We start from the raw sequence: 20,704 nt of genomic DNA on the forward strand, positions 1-20,704 counted from the left end.
CTTCAGCCACAAAGAAAGAGAAGTAGTCGTAGCTTTCTGCCCCTTACGTTTCCCAGAGAAAACCACAAACAGAGCAGAAGACTGCCGAAAATCCTTAGTCGCCTGTAGATAGAACTTTAAAGCATGCACCACGTCTAGGTTGTGTAGCAAATGTTCTTTGTGAGAAGATGGGTCAGGACATAAAGAAGGAACAACAATCTCTTGATTAATGTTCCTATCCGAAACCACTTTAGATAGAAACCCTAACTTAGTACGCAATACTACCTTATCCGAATGAAAAATAAGGTAAGGAGATTCAAACTGCAACGCCGAGAGCTCTGAGACTCTACGAGCAGATGAAATAGCAACAAGAAACAAAACCTTCCAAGATAACATTTTAAGATCTAAAGAATGCATAGGTTCAAACGGAGCCTGCTGAAGAACTCTAAGAACATGGTTAAGACTCCAGGGAGGAGCAACAGGTTTAAACACAGGCCTGATTCTGACCAAGGCCTGACTGAACGATTGCACGTCTGGAACATCCGCCAGACGTTTATGTAACAAAATAGACAAGGCAGATATTTGACCTTTCAAGGAACTGGCCGATAAACCCTTCTCCAAACCTTCTTGGAGAAAGGCTAGAATTCTAGGAATCCGAACTTTACTCCAAGAGTAGCATCTGGATTCACACCAATACAGATATTTACGCCAAATCTTGTAGTAAATCTTCCTGGTAACAGGCTTACGAGCCTGAATCATGGTCTCAATGACCAACTCAGAAAATCCCTGCTTAGATAAGATTAAGCATTCAATCTCCAAGCAGTCAGTTTCAGAGAAACGAGATTTGGATGAAGGAAGGGCCCTTGAAGTAGAAAGTCTTTCCTCAGTGGAAGTCTCCAAGGTGGGAGAGATGACATCTCTACTAAGTCTGCATACCAGATCCTGCGAGGCCACGCCGGTGCAATGAGGATTACAGACACCTTCTCTTGTTTGATTCGAGCAATGACCCAAGGAAGGAGAGCGAACAGTGGAAATAGGTATGCTATACTGAAATTCCAAGGGACAGCCAGAGCATCTATCAGTACAGCTTGAGGATACCTTGACCTCGACCCGTACCTCGGAAGCTTGGCATTCTGACGAGATGCCATGAAGTCCAGTTCCGGCTGTCCCCATTTGAGAATCAAGCTGGAAAACACATTCGGATGGAGTTCCCACTCCCTCAGGTGAAATCCGCCTCCCAATTGTCCACTCCTGGAATGTGGATCGCAGATAGACAGCAGTTGTGGGTCTCTGCCCACTGAATAATCCTAGCTACCTCTGTCATGGCTAAGGAACTCTAAGTTCACCCTGATGATTGATATAAGCCACTGAAGTTATGTTGTCTGACTGGAACCTGAGGAACCGGGCCGAAGCTAACTGAGGCCAGGCGAGCATAGAAGATTGCTCTCAGTTCCAGAATGTTTAAGGGTAGAATTGACTCCTGCCGAGTCCAAGTCCCCTGAGTCTTTAGAGAGCCCCAGACTGCTCCCCATCCCAACAGGCTGGCGTCCGTTGTCACAATCACCCAGGTGGGTCTGCGGAAGCAAGTTCCCTGGGAGAGATGATCCTGAGACAACCACCAAAGAAGAGAATCCCTTGTGTCCGGATCCAGATGTAATCACGGAGACAGGTCCGTATAATCTCTGTTCCACTGCCTGAGCATGCATAACTGCAGAGGTCTGAGGTGGAAACGGCAAACGGAATGATGTCCATGGCAGCTACCATCATACCGATTACCTCCATACATTGAGCCACTGATGGCCGAGGAGAAGACTGAAGCGCCAGACAAGAGTCGAAGATCTTTGATTTTCTGACCTCTGTCAGAAATATTTTCATTGATAGGGAATCTATTATGGTTCCCAAGAACACTACCCTTGTAGCCGTAATTAAGGACTCTCTCCCAAATTCGCCTTCCATCCATGCAAGCGCAGGAAGGATAACAACATCTCTGTGTGGGAGTTCGCTTGTTGAAAGGATGGCGCCTGAACCAGGATGTCATCCAGATAAGGAGCCACTGCAATGCCCCGCAACCGGAGCACAGCCAACAGAGATCCCAGGACTTTTGAAAAAATTCTGGGAGCTGTGGCAAGACCGAATGGAAGAGCCACAAACTGAAAGTGTTTGTCTAAAAAGGCGAACCTCAGAAACTTGTGATGATCCCTGTGGATGGGAACATGCAGGTACGCGTCCTTTAAATCTACTGTTGTCATGAATTGACCCTCTTGAACCAAGGGAAGAATGGAACGAATAGTTTCTATCTTGAAGTACGGAACTCTGAGGAACAAATTTAGACTCTTGAGATCTAGAATTGGTCTGAAAGTTCCCTCTTTTTTGGGAACCACGAACAGATTGGAGTAAACTCCCAGACCCTGCTCCTGTATTGGAACAGGAACTCACTCCCAGGTCGGAAAGTTCTTGAACACAGTGTAAGAACGCCTCTCTTTTTATCTGGTATTCAGATAATCTTGAGAGCAGAAACCTGTCCCTGGGAGGAAAATTTTTTAATTCTAGTTTGTATCCCTGGGACAAGATGTCCACCGCCCAGGGATCCTGAACACGAACCCAAGCGTGAGCGAAGAAGGAAAGTCTGCCCCCTCACAAGATCCGGTCCCGGATCGGGGGCAGACCCTTCATGCTGACTTTTGAGTCATTAACGGGCTTCTTGGATTGTTTACCCTTGTTCCAAGACTGGTTGGACCTTCAGACAGGCTTGGACTGTTCTTGCTTTGTAGAGGGAGAGAAAGGCTTTCCCTTGAATTTCGAAAGGAACAAAAATTACTCTGACAACCCTTCTGCTTATTCCTCTTATTCTGAGGGAGGAAATGGCCTCCTGTAATGTCGGAAATAATTTCCGCCAGGCCGGACCCAAATAAAGTCTTACCCTTGAAAGGAATCGCCAAAAGCTTAGATTTAGATGACACATCCGCAGACCAGGATTTTAACCATAAAGCCTCTGCAGGCCAGTACGGCAAACCTTGAAATTTTTGTTCCTAGCTTAATAACCTGAACAAAGTGTAGCTACGCGTTTCATGTCTAAAATACTAACAGTCATTCCTTAGGTAAGCCTCAGAATTGCTGTAATCTTCAGCCTGCATTTCAGCACCGATTGGAGGTGCTTCGCTTTTATGAGTATATAGGTATTGTTTCACTGGGACAGCCACCATCAATTTTCCCAGTTGAAACAGCTTGGAACAATAATCAATATTGTAGGTGGCCTCAACGTTTTTTGTGATCCCTTCACAATACTCGCCCACACCTCCTATACAATGCGCATGGCAGAGATGTTGCAAGGTCATTTAGACCATGTATTCAGTTCCCTGTCATGCTCCTTCTTAAAAAGTTCACCCTACATGTTTATGGACCTCATCACTGGTTTGGCCTCCTCATCTTCCTAGTAATAGCAGCACATTTCTTCTTTATTTTTGGGGCGATCACCACACTGAAAAAACATGGCTTACTAGATAAGAATGTTAGTTCATAAGGCAATCAATAGAGCAATAGAGCCGGTAGGCCTAGACTGTGCACAGTGCAAGCAGCCAGGCAGGATTATACTAAGAGGAGGGTTAGCTGCCTTGGCTAATGTTAGTTCATATTTGAATCATTTATCTGTTATATTCATGATGATCACAATCTGAGTCAGTGCACCCACTATACAGGCACTCCTGAGACAACTGCCCCCTCTGATCCCCCTCCACTGCACACTGGGCCATGGTAATCAAAACCATCCTTGTACCACCTGAACTCCTCCCCTGGTTGCCCAAACCACAAGACCGTGCACCTTTAGACCCCAGTCCCGAATTGCAAGGCCAAAAACAGAGTATGTTACGTTCAGTATTTGCAATGATGTTAAACATGTTTTTTTTTCTTTTGCTACTGTAGGAGTGATGGTAAATTTCAGACTATAAGAATGTTGCAATGGAAAATATATTAATTTTCAAGTAAAACCACATCATTATTTATTTTAAACGGAGGATATATATTTTATAATAAAAGACTAATACTAATTGGTATTGTCTGTTCCTCCGCCCCTCTTCATTTCCTCTTTTGGCTGGGCTGTGATATTATAGAGCAGTCAAATCCACTCTCTACATAGGGTTTCTAAGGGCTTTAAAGGGGCTGGAGTGTCAAATGGCACACATGTTGATTGGATGTTCACTAGAATTGTCATTGAAAAGAAAAAAGGGTTCATCCCAGTGGGCCGGCACAACATTGCAATAGAAGCATTACTACATGCACTAACTACCTTTAACAGATGGATTAAAAATAGATAAGGTGCACATATACTTTTTTAATGGCAAAGACTAAATATATGGCATTTGATCAGTTAAGGTTTACCATCACTTAAACTGAAGGTTTGGTTTATCTTCTTTTATTAGACCAACAAAAAGAGTAAGAGAGAGAACAAAATATTTAGAACTTTTGTGAAATGTAATTCTAATGCATTTCTGGCTCCCAGTTGGAGGACAGAGCTTGGAAGCTTTAACAAGAATATCTTCTGCTACACGGGCTCAGTAGTGTCACCTAAAAATAACACTGACAATTACTCAGCAACTTTCACAAGTGCTGCGCGAGATAACACCTTTATATATGTTAGTCATTTACAGCAATATATTTATATGTCTCATACGTGCATAAGTGTAGTCATTGCTTCTTGAAAGGGTAATAATAGAAGTGGCCATGACATCAGGTGGCTCCTGACCCAAGTTCTGTTACAGAAACATTTAAATCTAATAATGTAAACTATAGGCTGCTGTTTCATTAACTCTGTCAGCACCATTAGCAGAAGAGGAGGTAGAAAAAAAAAAACTTAATCTCTTAACGATAGGGTACGTTGGCGGTCTATATCTCTTCCAGGGCTGTAAGAGCGCATCTCTCACTGGTAGCGGCAAGACTGCTATTTGCAGGTCATTTACAGCAATATATTTATATGGTGTGACTATGGGCTGGTTAGGGGACTGAAGAATGCTAGAAACCAGAGTTGAAAGAGTCCTTAAAGGGACGGTTTACTGAAAAAAATTCCCCTTAAATTTGTTCCTAATGATCCTCTTTACCTGCTGGATTGTATTAAATTGTTTACAATTATTTCCTTTACCCTTATATTGGCATTTGAAATAGTTGATTTAGCCCATGGTATCCCCACCTATTCTGGAAGTTTTTGGCCTTAGGGCCAAGCTATAAATAAGCTGTGTAAACACAGCCAGCAGAAGAAATTACACTCCTAGTGGGGTATAGAAGAGATAAGGCAATACAATTGTAAAAAAAAATAAAAAAATTGTGCGCATGCGTTCCCTTCATCAAGGATCTTCTCAGCATTCACATAACGCAGGTGCATTAGCGAATTGGAATAAAGTAGTGCCCACAGCTCATCAAATACAGAGCTCCGATCGCAGAGTCAGCAGAGTGTCATGCATACGCATAGAGAGGGTGAGACCACTATCTAGCGCAAGGAAAAACAATGCAGATGTCTCAGTACTATAGTAAGAATGATCTAATATAAATACCAAATAGAGTTAGTGACTTGACTAGTTATTAGTTATATTTTTATAATCTGGCTTCTTAAAGTTAAAACTTACCATCACTTTAAAGGAACATGAAACATATTGAGATTGCAATGTTAAATATGTAATTATGGGTAATAACAAAAACTGTGCAATTTACAATCAATATTTATTTTGTTTGTTTTTTCAGTAAAACATCTTGGGTTTTTTGTGTGTAAAAAGTGTTCTTGTCCCATTCTGCAAATTCTGTAATGTAGGATTCCTTTAAAATGCTATAAATTGCCTGAACCAGCTACATATTAGACAGGTATTGCTTAGAGCAGTAGATAAACACATGTACTAAATTTTAACCACAGATTATTTTTTGTGCGCAAAATATTTCTTTTGTTTAAAAAAAACTATCTACATTAAAAATATAGTTGTGTTGTCCATTTGGTTAATCTCTTTTCATCACTTTTTGTCTGTCTCACACTTCCAGTAAAACCATACATTCTAAGCTCATATTTGCATGTGATCCAATACACTGCCTCTTCTGATGCTCCAGTTGTTAAAATGAGATGGGACAGTATAAAAAACATAATTTATGTAAGAACTTACCTGATAAATTCATTTCTTTCATATTAGCAAGAGTCCATGAGCTAGTGACGTATGGGATATACATTCCTACCAGGAGGGGCAAAGTTTCCCAAACCTTAAAATGCCTATAAATACACCCCTCACCACACCCACAATTCAGTTTAACGAATAGCCAAGAAGTGGGGTGATAAGAAAAAAATGCGAAAAAATCAAAACCACCACAAAAAAGGGCGGGCCTCATGGACTCTTGCTAATATGAAAGAAATGAATTTATCAGGTAAGTTCTTACATAAATTATGTTTTCTTTCATGTAATTAGCAAGAGTCCATGAGCTAGTGACGTATGGGATAATGATTACCCAAGATGTGGATCTTTCCACGCAAGAGTCACTAGAGAGGGAGGGATAAAATAAAGACAGCCAATTCCTGCTGAAAATAATCCACACCCAGAATAAAATTTTAATGAAAAAACATAAGCAGAAGATTCAAACTGAAAACACTGCCTGAAGTACGTTTCTACCAAAAACTGCTTCAAAAGAAGAAAACACATCAAAATGGTAGAATTTAGGAAAATTATGCAAAGAGGACCAAGTTGCTGCTTTGCAAATCTGATCAACCGAAGCTTCATTCCTAAACGCCCAGGAAGTAGAACTGACCTAGTAGAATGAGCTGTAATCCTTTGAGGCGGAGTGTTACCCGACTCAACATAGGCATGATGAAATAAAGATTTCAACCAAGATGCCAAAGAAATAGCAGAAGCTTTCTGGCCTTTTCTAGAACCGGAAAAGATGACAAATAGACTAGAAGTCTTTCGGAAAGACTTAGTAGCTTCAACATAATATTACAAAGCTCTAACAGCATCCAAAGAATGCAATGATTTCTCCTTAGAATTCATAGGATCAGGACATAATGAAGGAACCACAATTTCTCTACTAATGTTGTTAGAATTCACAACCTTAGGTAAAAAATTCAAAAGAAGTTCGCAGCACCGCCTTATCCTGATGCAAAATCAGAAAAGGAGACTCACAAAAAAGAGTAGATAATTCAGAGACTCTTCTGGCAGAAGAGATGGCCAAAAGAAACAAAACTTTCCAAGAAAGTAATATAACGACCAAAGAATGCATGGGTTCAAAAGGAGGAGCTTGAAGAGCCCCCAGAACCAAATTCAAACTCCAAGGAGGAGAAATTGACTTAATGACAGGTTTTATACGAACCAAAGGTTGTACAAAACAATAAATATCAGGAAGATTAGCAAACCTTCTGTGAAAAAGAACAGAAAGAGCAGAGATTTGTCTTTCAAGGAACTTGCGGACAAACCTTTATCTAAACCATCCTGAAGAAACTGTAAAATTCTCGGTATTCAAAAAGAATGCCAAGAAAAAAGATGAGAAAGACACTTAGAAATATAAGTCTTCCAGACTCTATAATATATCTCTCTAGATACAAATTTACGAGCCTGTCACATAGTATCAATCACAGAGTCAGAGAAACCTCTTTGACCAAGAATCAAGCGTTCAAACTCCATACCTTAAAATTAAGGTTTTGAGACAGAAAGACTGGTCTTAACGGAAGAGTCCACAGCTGGCAAGAGGCCATCTGGACAAGATCCGCATACCAAAACCTGTGAGGCCATGCTGGAGCTACCAGCAGGACAAACGAGCATTCCTTTAGAATATTGGAGAATACCCTTGGAAGAAGAACTAGAGGCGGAAAGATATAGGCAGGATGACACTTGTAAGGAAGAAAATAATGCATCCACTGCCTCCGCCCGAGGATCCCGGGATCCGGACAGATACCAGGGAAGTTTCTTGTTTAGATGAGAAGGCATCAGATCTATTTCTGGGAGTTCCCACATTGAACAATCTGAGGAAATACCTCTGGGTGAAGAGACCATTCGCCCAGGTGCAACGTTTGGCGACTGAGATAATCCGCTTTCCAATTGTCCATACCTGGGATATGAACCGCAGAGATTAGACAGGAGCTGGATTCCGCCCAAACCAAAAATTTGAGACACTTCTTTCATAACCAGAGGACTGTGAGTCCCTCCTTGATGATTGATGTATGCCACAGTTGTGACATTGTCTATCTGAAAACAAATGAACAACTCTCTCTTCAGAAGAGGCCAAGACTGGAAAGCTCTGAAAATTGCACGGAGTTCCAAAATATTGATCGGAAATCTCACCTCCTGAGATTCCCAAACCCCTTGTGCCGTCAGATACCCCCACACAGCTCCCCAACCTGTAAGACTTGCATCTGTTGAGATTATAGTCCAGGTTGGAGGAACAAGAAGCCCCCTGAACTAAACGATGGTGATCTGTCCACCATGTCAGAGAGTGTCGTATAATCGGTTTAAAGATATTAATTGAGATATCTTTGAGTAATCCCTGCACCATTGGTTCAGCATACAGAGCTGAAGAGGTCGCATGTGAAAACGAGCAAAGGAGATCGCATCTGATGCGGCAGTCCTAAGACCTAAAATTTCCATGCATAAGGCTACCAAAGGGAATGATTGTGACTGAAGGTTTTGACAAGCTGATATCAATGTTAAACTTCTCTTGTCTGACAAGGACAGAGTCATAGACACTGAATCTATCTAGAAACCTAAAAAGGTTACCCTTGTCTGAGGAATCAATGAACTGATTGGTAAATTGAACCTCCAACCATGAACTTGAAGAAATAACACAAGTCGATTCGTATGAGATTCTTCGAAAATGAGAAGACTGAGCAAATACCAAGATATCGTCCAAATAAGGAAATACCAAAACCCTGTTCTCTGATTACAGAAAGAAGGGCACCGAGAACCTTTGAAAAAAATTCTTGGAACTGAGGCTAGGCCAAACGGTAGAGCCAAAAAACTGGTAATGCTTGTCTAAAAAGAGAATCTCAGACACTAAAAGTGATCTGGATGAATCGGAAAATGCAGATACACATCCTGTAAATCTATTGTAGACATATAATGCCCTTGCTAAACAAAAAGCAGGATAGTCCTACAGTAACCATCTTGAATGTTGGTATCCTTACATAACGATTCATATTGATAGATCCGGAACTGGTCTGAAGGAATTGACCTTCTTTGGTACAATGAAGAGATAAAATAAAACCCCAGCCCCTGTTCCAGAACTGTAACTGGCATAATTACTCCAACCAACTCTAGATCTGAAACACATTCCAGAAATGCTGAGCCTTTGCTGTGTTAACTGGGACACGGAAAAGAAAAAATCTCTTAGCAGGAGGCCTTAACTTGAAACCAATTCTGTACCTTTCTGAAACAATGTTCTGAAACCAGAGATTGAGAACGGAATTGATCCAAATTTCTTTGAAGAAAACGTAATCTGCCCCATACCAGCTGAGCTGGAATAAGGGCCGCACCTTCATGGGTACTTAGGAGCTGACTATAGATTTCTATAAGGCTTGGATATATTCCAAACTGGAAATAGTTTCCAAACTGATACCGCTCCTGAGGATGAAGGATCAGGCTTTTGTTCCTTGTTGTGAGGAAAGGAACGAAAAAGACTATTAGACCTAAATTTACCTTAGATTTTTTATCCTTTGGTAAAAAAGTTCCCTTCCTTCCAGAAACAATTGAGATAATAATTTAATACCCTGGAAAGAAAGGGAAAGCAAGTTGACTTAGAAGACATATCAGCATTCCAAGTTTAATCCAAAAAGCTTTTCTAGCTAAAATAGCTAGAGACATATACCTGACATCAAAGATGGTATCACCAATAAAATTATTAGCATGATATAGAATAATAATAATGCTATAAAATTATGATCTGTTACTTGTTGCGCTAAAGCTTATAACCAAAAAGTTGAAGCTGCAGCAACATCCGCTAAAAATATAGCAGGTCTAAGAAGATTACCTGAACATAAGTAAGCTTTTCTTAGAAAGGATTCAATTTTCCTTAAATAAAGTACTATCTGCCGTAGGAACAGTAGTACATTTAGCAGGAGTAGAGACAGCCCCATAACCTTAGGGATTTTGTCCCAAAAAAACTCTAATCTGTCAGATGGCACAGAATATAATTGCTTAAACGTTTAGAAGGAGTAAAAGAATTACCCAAATTATTCCATTCCCTGGAAATTACTTCAGAAATAGCATCAGGGAGATTAAACACTTCTGGAATAACTACAGGAGATTTAAAAACCTTATTTAAACATTTAGATTTAGTATCAAGAGGACCAGAATCCTCTATTTCTAATGCAATTAATACTTCTTTAAATAAAGAACGAATAAATTCCATCTTGAACAAATACAAAGATTTATCAGTATCAGAATGATGATGTTCATTTAAAAATTCATCTGAAAAAAGAGAAGTTTTAAAAGACTTTTATGTAAACTAGAAGGAGAAATAACAGACATAGCCTTCTTAATGGATTTAAAAAATAAAATCTCATATGTTTATCAGGAACACTCTGAAAATTAGATGTTGACGGAACAGCAACAGGTAATGTAACAGTACTAAAGGAAATTTTATCTGCATTAATAAGTTTGTCATGACATGCAATACAAACAACAGCTGGAGAAACAGATACCAAAAATTATAGCAGATACACTTAGCTTGGTAGCTCCAGCACTAGACAGCGATTTTCCTGTAGTATCTTCTGACTCAGATGCAACGTGAGACATCTTGCAATATGTAAGACAAAAAAAAAAAAAACAACATATAAAGCAAAATTGATCAAATTCCTTAAATGACAGTTTCAGGAATGGGAAAAAATGCCAAAGAACAAGCTTCTAGCAACCAGAAGCAATGAAAAATGAGACTAAAATAATGTGGAGACAAAAGCGACGCCCATATTTTTTAGCGCCAAATCAGACGCCCACATTATTTGGCGCCTAAAATGCTTTTGGCGCCAAAAATGACGCCACATCCGGAACGCCAACATTTTTGGCGCAAAATAACGTCAAAAAAATGACGCAACTTCCGGCGACACGTATGACGCCGGAAAACGGAAAAGAATTTTTGCGCCAAAAAAGTCCGCGCCAAGAATGACGCAATAAAATGAAGCATTTTCAGCCCCCGCGAGCCTAACAGCCCACAGGGAAAAAAGAGTCAAATTTTTGAAGGTAAGAAAAAAATGATTAATTCAAATGCATTATCCCAAATATGAAACTGACTGTCTGAAAAATAAGGAAAGTTGAACATTTTGAGTCAAGGCAAATAAATGTTTGAATACATATATTTAGAACTTTATAAACAAAGTGCCCAACCATAGCTTAGAGTGTCACAGAAAATAAGATTTACTTACCCCAGGACACTCATCTACATGTTTGTAGAAAGCCAAACCAGTACTGAAACGAGAATCAGCAGAGGTAATGGTATATATAAGAGTATATCGTCGATCTGAAAAGGGAGGTAAGAGATGAATCTCTACGACCGATAACAGAGAACCTATGAAATAGACCCCGTAGAAGGAGATCACTGCATTCAAATAGGCAATACTCTCCTCACATCCCTCTGACATTCACTGCACGCTGAGAGGAAAACCGGGCTCCAACTTGCTGCGGAGCGCATATCAACGTAGAATCTAGCACAAACTTACTTCACCACCTCCATCGGAGGCAAAGTTTGTAAAACTGAATTGTGGGTGTGGTGAGGGGTGTATTTATAGGCATTTTAAGGTTTGGGAAACTTTGCCCCTCCTGGTAGGAATGTATATCCCATACGTCACTAGCTCATGGACTCTTGCTAATTACATGAAAGAAATTATTCTTTCTTACCCTCTTTCTCTGTAATTGAAGTCTGACGATTATTGGTTTTCCACTTCTGAGAACTAGAAGTGCACATTGCAGACTTCAAAAGCCTAAGGGGACAAATTATCAAGCTCCCAATAGAGCTAGATGCCCCTGTTTCCGCACGAGCCTTCAGGCTCGCCAGAAACAGCAGTTATGAAGCAGCGGTCTAAAGACTGATGCTCCATAACTTGTCCGCCTGCTCTGAGGCTGCGGACATCAATCCTATACGATCGGGCTGATTGACGCCCCCGATTGGCCGCAAATTTGCAGGGGGCGGCATTGCAGAAGCAGTTCACAAGAACTGCTTGTGCAATGATAAATACTGACAGCGTATGCTGTCCGCATTTATCGATGTGCGGCGACATGATACGCTACATTGTATCATGTCCGCTCGCACTTTCTTAAATCGGCCCCTAAGCCTTTTACATACCTGTCCTTAATTAGCCTCAGCAGAGGTGATAAGATATGGGACTGAAAATTAAATAAAACAAGTGTTGAGTGAAGTTTGACCATTGGAAAACAAATGCAGCAAACAAGGTGTTAATACAATGAAAAAATGTTTGCATAAAATCACTATACTAACCACTGTTTGTCATCCTATTTAATAAATGTGCCAGCACTACATAAATGTATTTCTTTCTTTCTTTCTTACAGGTTGTATGGAGAAAATTGGGCGACGCAGCAAATTCGAAACCATCCATCCGACAGCATCTTTCGGGCAACCAGTTCAAGGGGCCTTTGTAGGATTTATAAAGGAGTTGTTTTTTAAAAAAATCAAAGCTGCATACTGAAAAAGCAAAGGGATATTACGCTGCCATATTCCTCAGACTGTGAATAATGTAAATATTGCAGCGGACATAAGCTTACATAGACGATTCAGCACAATAGACTATATATGTTATCCAAAAGATTTACGGTACATTCTTTGTATTGTAGTTCACTTACTGTACATACAACATAGACAAAATGACACTAGAAAAACCACACTAACACATAAAATACTTTTACCTGTATTAATAAATATTTGTTTACTGATATTAATGAATTTTATAACAACCTACGCATTGTTGAAAAATTCGTCTGCACTTTGATGGACTGAGACCCCGGAGAATCTATTCCAACTTTACAGATCTCATTATGGGGCAAAAAAAAAAAGAAATCTTTCTGGAACACAAGCAATATTTTTCTTTGACAATTCCAAAATTCCAGGATCTATCACTGAGGATAGCGTTGGATTATTTTCAGAAGATGCCACTTATTTTAATGAAAGATTTTTATGATGTTTCATCGTTATGCAGGATTAATAGTTTTACTCTGCCAGGAACTTTTCTATTTTCGATCTTATATATTAAATCAGAAGATAATCGAGTATATACACACAGCCAACAGGCATTGCGGAACATTGCTGCTGATACAGCTTTTATCACAAAAGGAAAAAGAAAAAGTATATGAGCTGTTTTTCTTCAAACTATTGTATATAAATGGAATTGAATTATATTTTGTTACTGCACTGTAGTAGCTTATGTTGAGAGAGGATATTTTCTGTTCACCCGTCAGGGGATACAACAAAAAAACCTGTGTATATCTATTTCAAAGTGAGCAATGAGTTTTAAAGGGATAGTAAAGACAAAATTAAACTTCCATGATTCAGATAGAGCATGCAGTTTTAAACAACTTTCCAATTTGCATCTATTATCTAATTTGCCTCATTGTCTTGTTATCCTTTGTTGAAAAACATACCTAAGTAGGCTCAGGAGCCGCAATGACTGGTGGCTGTACACAAATACCTTGTGTTATTGGCTCACCAAATGGATGAAGCAAATTGGATAATAAAAGTAAATTGGAACGTTGTTTAAAATTGTATTCTCTATCTGAATCATGAAAGAAAAAAATTTGGATTTCATGTCTGGTGAAGGAGGGCATTAATTAATCGGCAGGGACAAATATGCCGCTTTTATTAACACCACTGACAGGTGGTCACATATCAAAGATTTTCATTGGAATAGGACTAGGCAGGAACGTCATGAGCTCAAAATGATCTGAAAAGAAGAATCTCACTGTTTTCCCCCAGAAAATCTTTGATATCAGATCACGCAAAGCAGAATTATTGTTCAAAAGTATTTGTTTGTGGTGCTAGCAGCATTACAAAATAGCAGTTTCTCTTGTGTAATTTTTCAATAAATATAGCCAGTGGGTTCTGGTAATATACAAAGTTGTGAATCTTTTCAAAAGTTTATTTTTTTACTTTAATAGAATAATACCACATTGTGCTCTCTCCTGTGGAGTTGTGCATGGCACTAATTCGCTAAATTTGCTAAAATGCAAGTCAATAGATAATAAATAAATACCCATGTGATAAGGGAGTTGTCAACAGAGGTTTTCACATAGGTTAAAAGTATATTAATATATCCATGTTGGCTGTGTTAAACTAGGGAATGGTTAATAAAGGGATATCTTTTTAAACAATAAACATGTAGGAGTTGACTGTCCCTTTAACAGTGATTGTCAGCACACAGCAAGCATGTAATATTTCTGGTGTATTTTTCATTAGGACATGAAGTGCGTATTTGTAACCATTCTCGCCATATGGAAAGGGGCAAATTGACCTTTAAATTTATCTTGTAAATTATTTTAGGAGAAAACAAATTATTTTGCTACTGAAAAAATGAGCGAGAAATAAGTGTGAATATGGATGTTTGGTATCTCGTCTAGTAAAGATTATGAGGCTTCTTCATGATAGTAACATACCTCCCAACTGTCTCGATTTTAGGGGTCTGTCCCAGGTTGCTAGCCATCTGTCGCGCATTGCCCCATGCATTTAAAAAAAAAAAAAATTCTCTTGGGCCCATACTCGGAAGCAGCTGGCTTTTCTCTCCCAGGGTTATATACCTGTTAGATTCCTTGTGGAAAATGAATGGTGTGTGGGTTAAGCAGGAGTAGGGGCTGTATACCCTCTGACCTCAGGTAATGGTGACCTCTAACCCCTGGTAGTGATGACGTCTAAACCCTGGTGATAATACTAGCATGCCTTCAGTTTTATACGATGAGCAGTGCAACACCAGGGTAACGAACAGTGGCAGCCTCAGATTGACAGCTAATGTGCTTGCCAACCCCAGGACCTCATACAATGAGTTACAGATAAACCATATAGGATGTAGTGTGTGTCTATCTGTATCTATAAGTGTGTGTGTGTATCTGCATGTATAAGTGTAAGCTGTGTAGTGTGTGTGTATCTGTATGTATAAGTGTAAGCTGTGTAGTGTGTGTGTATCTGTATGTATAAGTGTAGGCTATGTAGTGTGTGTGTGTATCTGCATGTATAAGTGTAAGCTGTGTAGTGTGTGTGTATCTGTATGTATAAGTGTAGGCTATGTAGTGTGTATGTCTGCATGTATAAATGTAAGCTATGAAGTGTGTGTATCTGCATGTTTAAGTGTATGCTGTGTAGTGTGTGTGTATCTGTATGTATAAGTGTGTGTGTATCTGCATGTATAAGTGTAAGCTGTGTAGTGTTTGTGTGTATCTGTATGTATAAGTGTAGGCTATGTAGTGTGTGTGTGTGTCTGCATGTATAAATGTAAGCTATGAAGTGTGCGTATCTGCATGTATAAGTGTATACTATGTAGTGTGTGTGTATCTGCATGTATAAGTGTAAGCTATGTAGTGTGTGTGTATCTGCATGTATAAGTGTAAGCTATGTAGTGTGTGTGTATCTGCATGTATAAGTGTAAGCTATGTAGTGTGTGTGTGTGTATCTGCATGTATAAGTGTAAGCTATGTAGAGTGTGTGTATCTGCATGTATAAGTGTATGCTATGTAGTGTGTGTGTGCATATCTGCATGTATAAGTGTATGCTATGTAGTGTGTGTGTGTATCTGCCTGCATAAAACCTCCAAATACAACTTCTCTGTCAGCTCAAGACTTTGCCAGCCACTTCAATAACAAAATCGACTCCAATCAGCTCTCAACATAATTCCTTTCTCTTACCCCCTCAAATGCTCTCAATCAACCACAACCAACATAACCTTAAACTTAGCTCATTCTCCCCTGTCACTGAGGAAGAAGTTTTGGCACTTATACTGTGCTTTCACCTCACTACCTGTCCCCTTGACCCTATCCCCTCACAGCTACTCCCCTCCCTCTCTGCTACCCTCACCTCTATACTCACACACACTTTCAACCTCTCCCTCAGCACCAGTATATTTCCCTCATCGCTGAAACATGCACTGGTCACACCTATCCTCAAAAAACCTTCCCTTGATCCTACCTCCCCATCCAACTACCGCCCTATTTCCCTCCTCCCTCTTGCATCAAAGCTTCTCAAAAAACTAGTTTATGCACGCCTATCCCATTTCCTTACAATAAACTCCCTCCTTGACCCACTGCAATCTGGATTTCGTCCCCATCACTCCACAGAGACAGCAATTGTTAAGGTTACCAACGACCTACTTACAGCAAAATCAAAAGGCCACTTCTCTCTGCTTATCTTCCTTAATCTGTCCGCAGCCTTTGACACTGTTGACCACCCTCTTTTGCTCCAAACCCTCCAATCCTTCGGCATCTGTGACACAGCCCTCTCGTGGCTCTCTTCCTACCTGTCAAACTGTACCTTTAGTGTAGCCTTCTCTGGGGCCTCCTCTGCCCCGTCACCACTTTCTGTCGGAGTACCGCAAGGCTCTGCCCTCGGTCCCCTTCTCTTCTCAATCTACACGTCATCACTAGGTTCCCTAATAAAGTCCCACGGTTTACAATATCATTTGTATGCCGACGACACCCAAATCTACTTCTCTGCACTAGACCTATCTCCTTCCTTGCTAACCTGTGTCACTAACTGTCTTTCTCACATCTCTAACTGGATGTCCTCTCACTACCTCAAGCTAAATCTCTCCAAAACTGAGCTCCTTATTTCCCCCCCCCCTTCCTCAAAACTCTCCACCCCCAATCTCTCTATAACTGTCGACAACTCCATCATTACCCCTACCCTGCATGCCCGATGTCTCAGGGTCACATTTGACTCAGATCTTTCTTTCACTCCTCACATTCAGTCCTTGGCTACAGCCTGCCGCTTCCACCTTAAAAACATCTCTAAAATTAGACACTTCCTTACACAAGACACAACTAAGATTTTAATCCACTCTCTGATTCTTTCCCGCCTTAATTACTGCAACTCTGTCCTCTCTGGTCTCCCCACCTGCCGCCTAGCTCCTTTACAATCCATAATGAATGCCTCTGCCAGACTCATCTTCCTTACACGTCGCTCTTCATCTGCTGCACCTCTCTGACAATCCCTTCCCTGGCTTCCTCTTGCCTCTAGGATCAAACACAAAATTCTCATTCTGACATACAAAGCCCTCAACTGCACTGCTCCCCCCTATATCTCCAGATACTCTCCCTCCCGTCCCCTTCGCTTTGCTCATGACCTCCTACTCTCCTCCTCTCTTGTCACCTCATCACACTCCCGTTTACAGGACTTCTCCAGACTGGCTCCCATCTTGTGGAACTCTCTGCCTCGCTCCACAAGACTCTCTTCTAGTTTTAAAAGCTTCAAGTGCTCGCTAAAGACTCTACTGCAGTGATTTGCAACCTTTTTTTTGCAGTGGCACACTTTTTTTACATTAAAAAATCCTGTGGCACACCACCATCCCAAAATTTTTACAAAATCACACATTGTAGCCTAATACAGGATATATACATACAGTATATATATATATATATATATATATATATATATATATATATATATATAATATATACACACTGTACTGTGCTGTCATGCTATGCCTCCTACAAACTATACATGACATATTGACATTCATTCACAAACACCCCCGCACTGTTGTCAGTCTGCCGCGGCACACTTGAGGATCTCTCACGGCACACTGGTTGAAAAACACTGCTCTATTGTTCAGGGATGCATACAACCTACACTAACCTTTCCTAATACCAGTTCCTCTCCTCCATTGCTATCCCCTGAACACCCTCAGCATGTAAGCCTAAGAGTCCAGCTGTTTGTAGATCACCTTCTTAAGAGCTGACTACAACAGTGCGACTCTTGGCAGGGCCCTCTACCCATTTGATCCCTATAATTGTTTTGTTGTACTCCCCCCTTTGTTTATAGCGCTGCGGAATCTGTTAGCGCTCTACAAATAACCAATAATAATAATGTAGTGTGTGTCTGCATGTGTAAATGTATGCAATGTAGTGTGTGTGTATCTGTATGTATAAGTGTATGCTATGTAGTGTGTGTGTGTATCTGCATGTATAAGTGTAAGCTATGTAGTGTGTGTATCTGTATGTATAATTGTGTATCTGCATGTATAAGTGTATGCTATGTAGTGTGTGTGTGTATCTTCATGTATAAGTGTATGCTGTATAGTGTGTGTGTGTATATGTATGTATAAGTGTGTGTGTATCTGCATGTATAAGTGTAAGCTATGTAGTGTGTATCTGTATGTATAACTGTGTATCTGCATATATAAGTGTATGCTATGTAGTGGTGTGTGTGTATCTGCATGTATAAGTGTATGCTGTATAGTGTGTGTGTGTATCTGTATGTATAAGTGTGTGTGTGTATCTGCATGTATAAGTGTATGCTATGTAGTGTGTGTATCTGCATGTATAAGTGTATGCTATGTAGTGTGTGTATCTGCCTGTGTAAGTGTATACTATGTAGTGTGTGTGTATCTGCCTGTATAAGTGTATGCTATGTAGTGTGTGTGTATCTGCCTGTGTAAGTGTATGCTATGTAGTGTGTGTGTATCTGCCTGTATAAGTGTATGCTATGTAGTGTGTGTGTATCTGCATGTATAAGTGTATGCTATGTAGTGTGTGTGTATCTGCCTGTATAAGTGTATGCTATGTAGTGTGTTACTGTGCATTTTTGGTAACTTTAAAGGCCAGAATCTAGAATATTAATGGGGAATGCAGAGAGCAGTTTTAAAGAATCTATTATTCAATGTCCAATTAAGATAAAAATATTTAGCACTGTCTCTGCAAAGGTTAATTAAATACAGAGCTCACATAGCTATACCAGTGGTTTGAGCTTGTGTTTGATTTGCTGCCTAAGAGTATTAAAATATATGACTTTATTTAGAATTTTATTTATATTACTTTGGTCTTATGATTTTTTTTTAAGCCCCGCCCCTGCTCCTGCCCACCACATTTCAATTTTTTGCCGCAGAGGGGGGGGGGTGTCCCTCTTTTGAATTTTGAAATGTTGAGAGGTATATAGTAATGTTTACTGCAACAGAACGCCCATGAAATGCCAAGTATATTTAGTATGGAAATAGGTAAGTGTGTGGAAACGTTTTAAGAATATAAAAAGCAAAAAAAAAATCTTATGTAAATAATATTATTACGCCATTGTTTTAACTAAAAACTGTTAAAAGGACAGTAAAGTGAAAATTAAACTTCCACAATCCAGACAGAGCGTGCACAACAACCTTCCAATTTACATCTTTCATCTAATTTACTTAATCTTGGAATATTTTGTTGAAAATCATATCTAGGTAGGTTTAGGAGCAGCAACGACTAGTGTCTGCACATATGCTTCTTGTCAGTGGTTCACCCATTCAGCTAGTTTACAGTCAGCAGCACTGTTTGGATCATTGGCAGTTTCCACTAAGGACTAGCAATTTTCTGTGGCTCTGCAGGCATGGTAAGCTGTGGAACAGCGGTGCTCCGGTGAAAGCTGCAAAATCTGACAGGCTCAGCTGTTCCGTCTGATTCTGTGATCCGTCACAGTGTCGAAATCTGGAAGGAGGTGTCTCTAGCAGGTGATTGGTGGTCAACCAGTCACGTGTGCGTGCAGGAATGTGGTGACGTGACGGTCGCACATTCCGTCAGGTCGTAGATTTCAACACTACACCCCCCCTGCTCAGATCCTTATCTCATGTGCTGAGTCTATTGCTTATTCTAAACAGGGTTTTACTGCGCTTCAGAGTTGCTCCCCGGAGAGTTCATCTGATTATATTCACATACTGTATATTCACTCTTCCATTAGTGAGGCTTTAACTTGCCCCCAGATAAGTTTAGACATTTGCAAGGATTTGAAGGTGGTCCTTCTTTGGCCTGTAGCTCATAAGGTACTTCCCTAAGGTGTGGCCTCTCTAAGTTACCCATTTATTATAGGGGTGTCTCTGACTGTGAGGACTCTTATTCTGAAGATAGTCTCTCTGACTATCTGCTTTGGAAGAGGATGTGTCCTTTATTTCAGGCCTGAGCATATTCATACCTTTTTTGCAGGAAGTGTTAATTGCTTTAGAGGTAGAGGATTGTCCTGCTACAGTCAAGAAATCTGTTAAGGGGATTGTTAATTTTTTTCAGGCAGCTGCGAAGAGCCTCTTTCTTTTCCTGTGCCTGATTCAGTTTCTTAAATTTATTTGTTTAGGAACGGCCATCTACCAAAACCAGGTGTTCCAAAATTCCTTTGGAGGATAGTTTCTCTTTTAAGGATGCTTTAGATAGAAAACTTGAAGGTTTTCATGGATGATTCTTTTAGCTTGCAGTTTTTATGTTTACACCTACAGTCAGTGTTTCCTGCATCGCTGTTGCCACTGCTGTTTGGTGTGTTAATCTTTCAGAACTTGTTTCTGGGGAAACTATGGATGAGATTCATGATCGTATTAATCTCCAAAGAACAGCAAATTCCTTTATTTGCGATGCTGCAGTGGAAATTATTCTTATTAATGCTTAGTATGCTGCATTAGTTAGGTTTAAATATTGGTCTGCCAATATGGTTTTTAAGGGCAGACTGCCTTTTCTCCCCATCCAGGGAAAATCTCCAATTGGGCCGGGACGTGATACTATTATTGCTAAAATCACCTGAGCTAAGGCTTTTCTGCCCCAGGATAAGAAATCTAAGAACAGACTTA

At 40.1% G+C, this 20,704-nt stretch overlaps 1 protein-coding gene across 1 annotated transcript in view; it reads left to right on the forward strand.

Moving 5' to 3' along the window:
* CCDC85C (coiled-coil domain containing 85C) overlaps positions 1-14,043 on the forward strand; it is a 278,137-nt gene extending 264,094 nt beyond the window's left edge. Inside the window, exon 6 of the mRNA XM_053697480.1 lies at positions 12,486-14,043. Coding sequence (XP_053553455.1) covers positions 12,486-12,575 — 90 coding nt within the window. The 3' untranslated portion in view covers positions 12,576-14,043. The remainder of the gene's footprint in view (positions 1-12,485) is intronic.
* Positions 14,044-20,704: the final 6,661 nt, after the last annotated feature.

The sequence above is a fragment of the Bombina bombina genome, chromosome 1 (assembly GCF_027579735.1).
Source record: "Bombina bombina isolate aBomBom1 chromosome 1, aBomBom1.pri, whole genome shotgun sequence".
Lineage (NCBI taxonomy): Eukaryota > Metazoa > Chordata > Amphibia > Anura > Bombinatoridae > Bombina > Bombina bombina.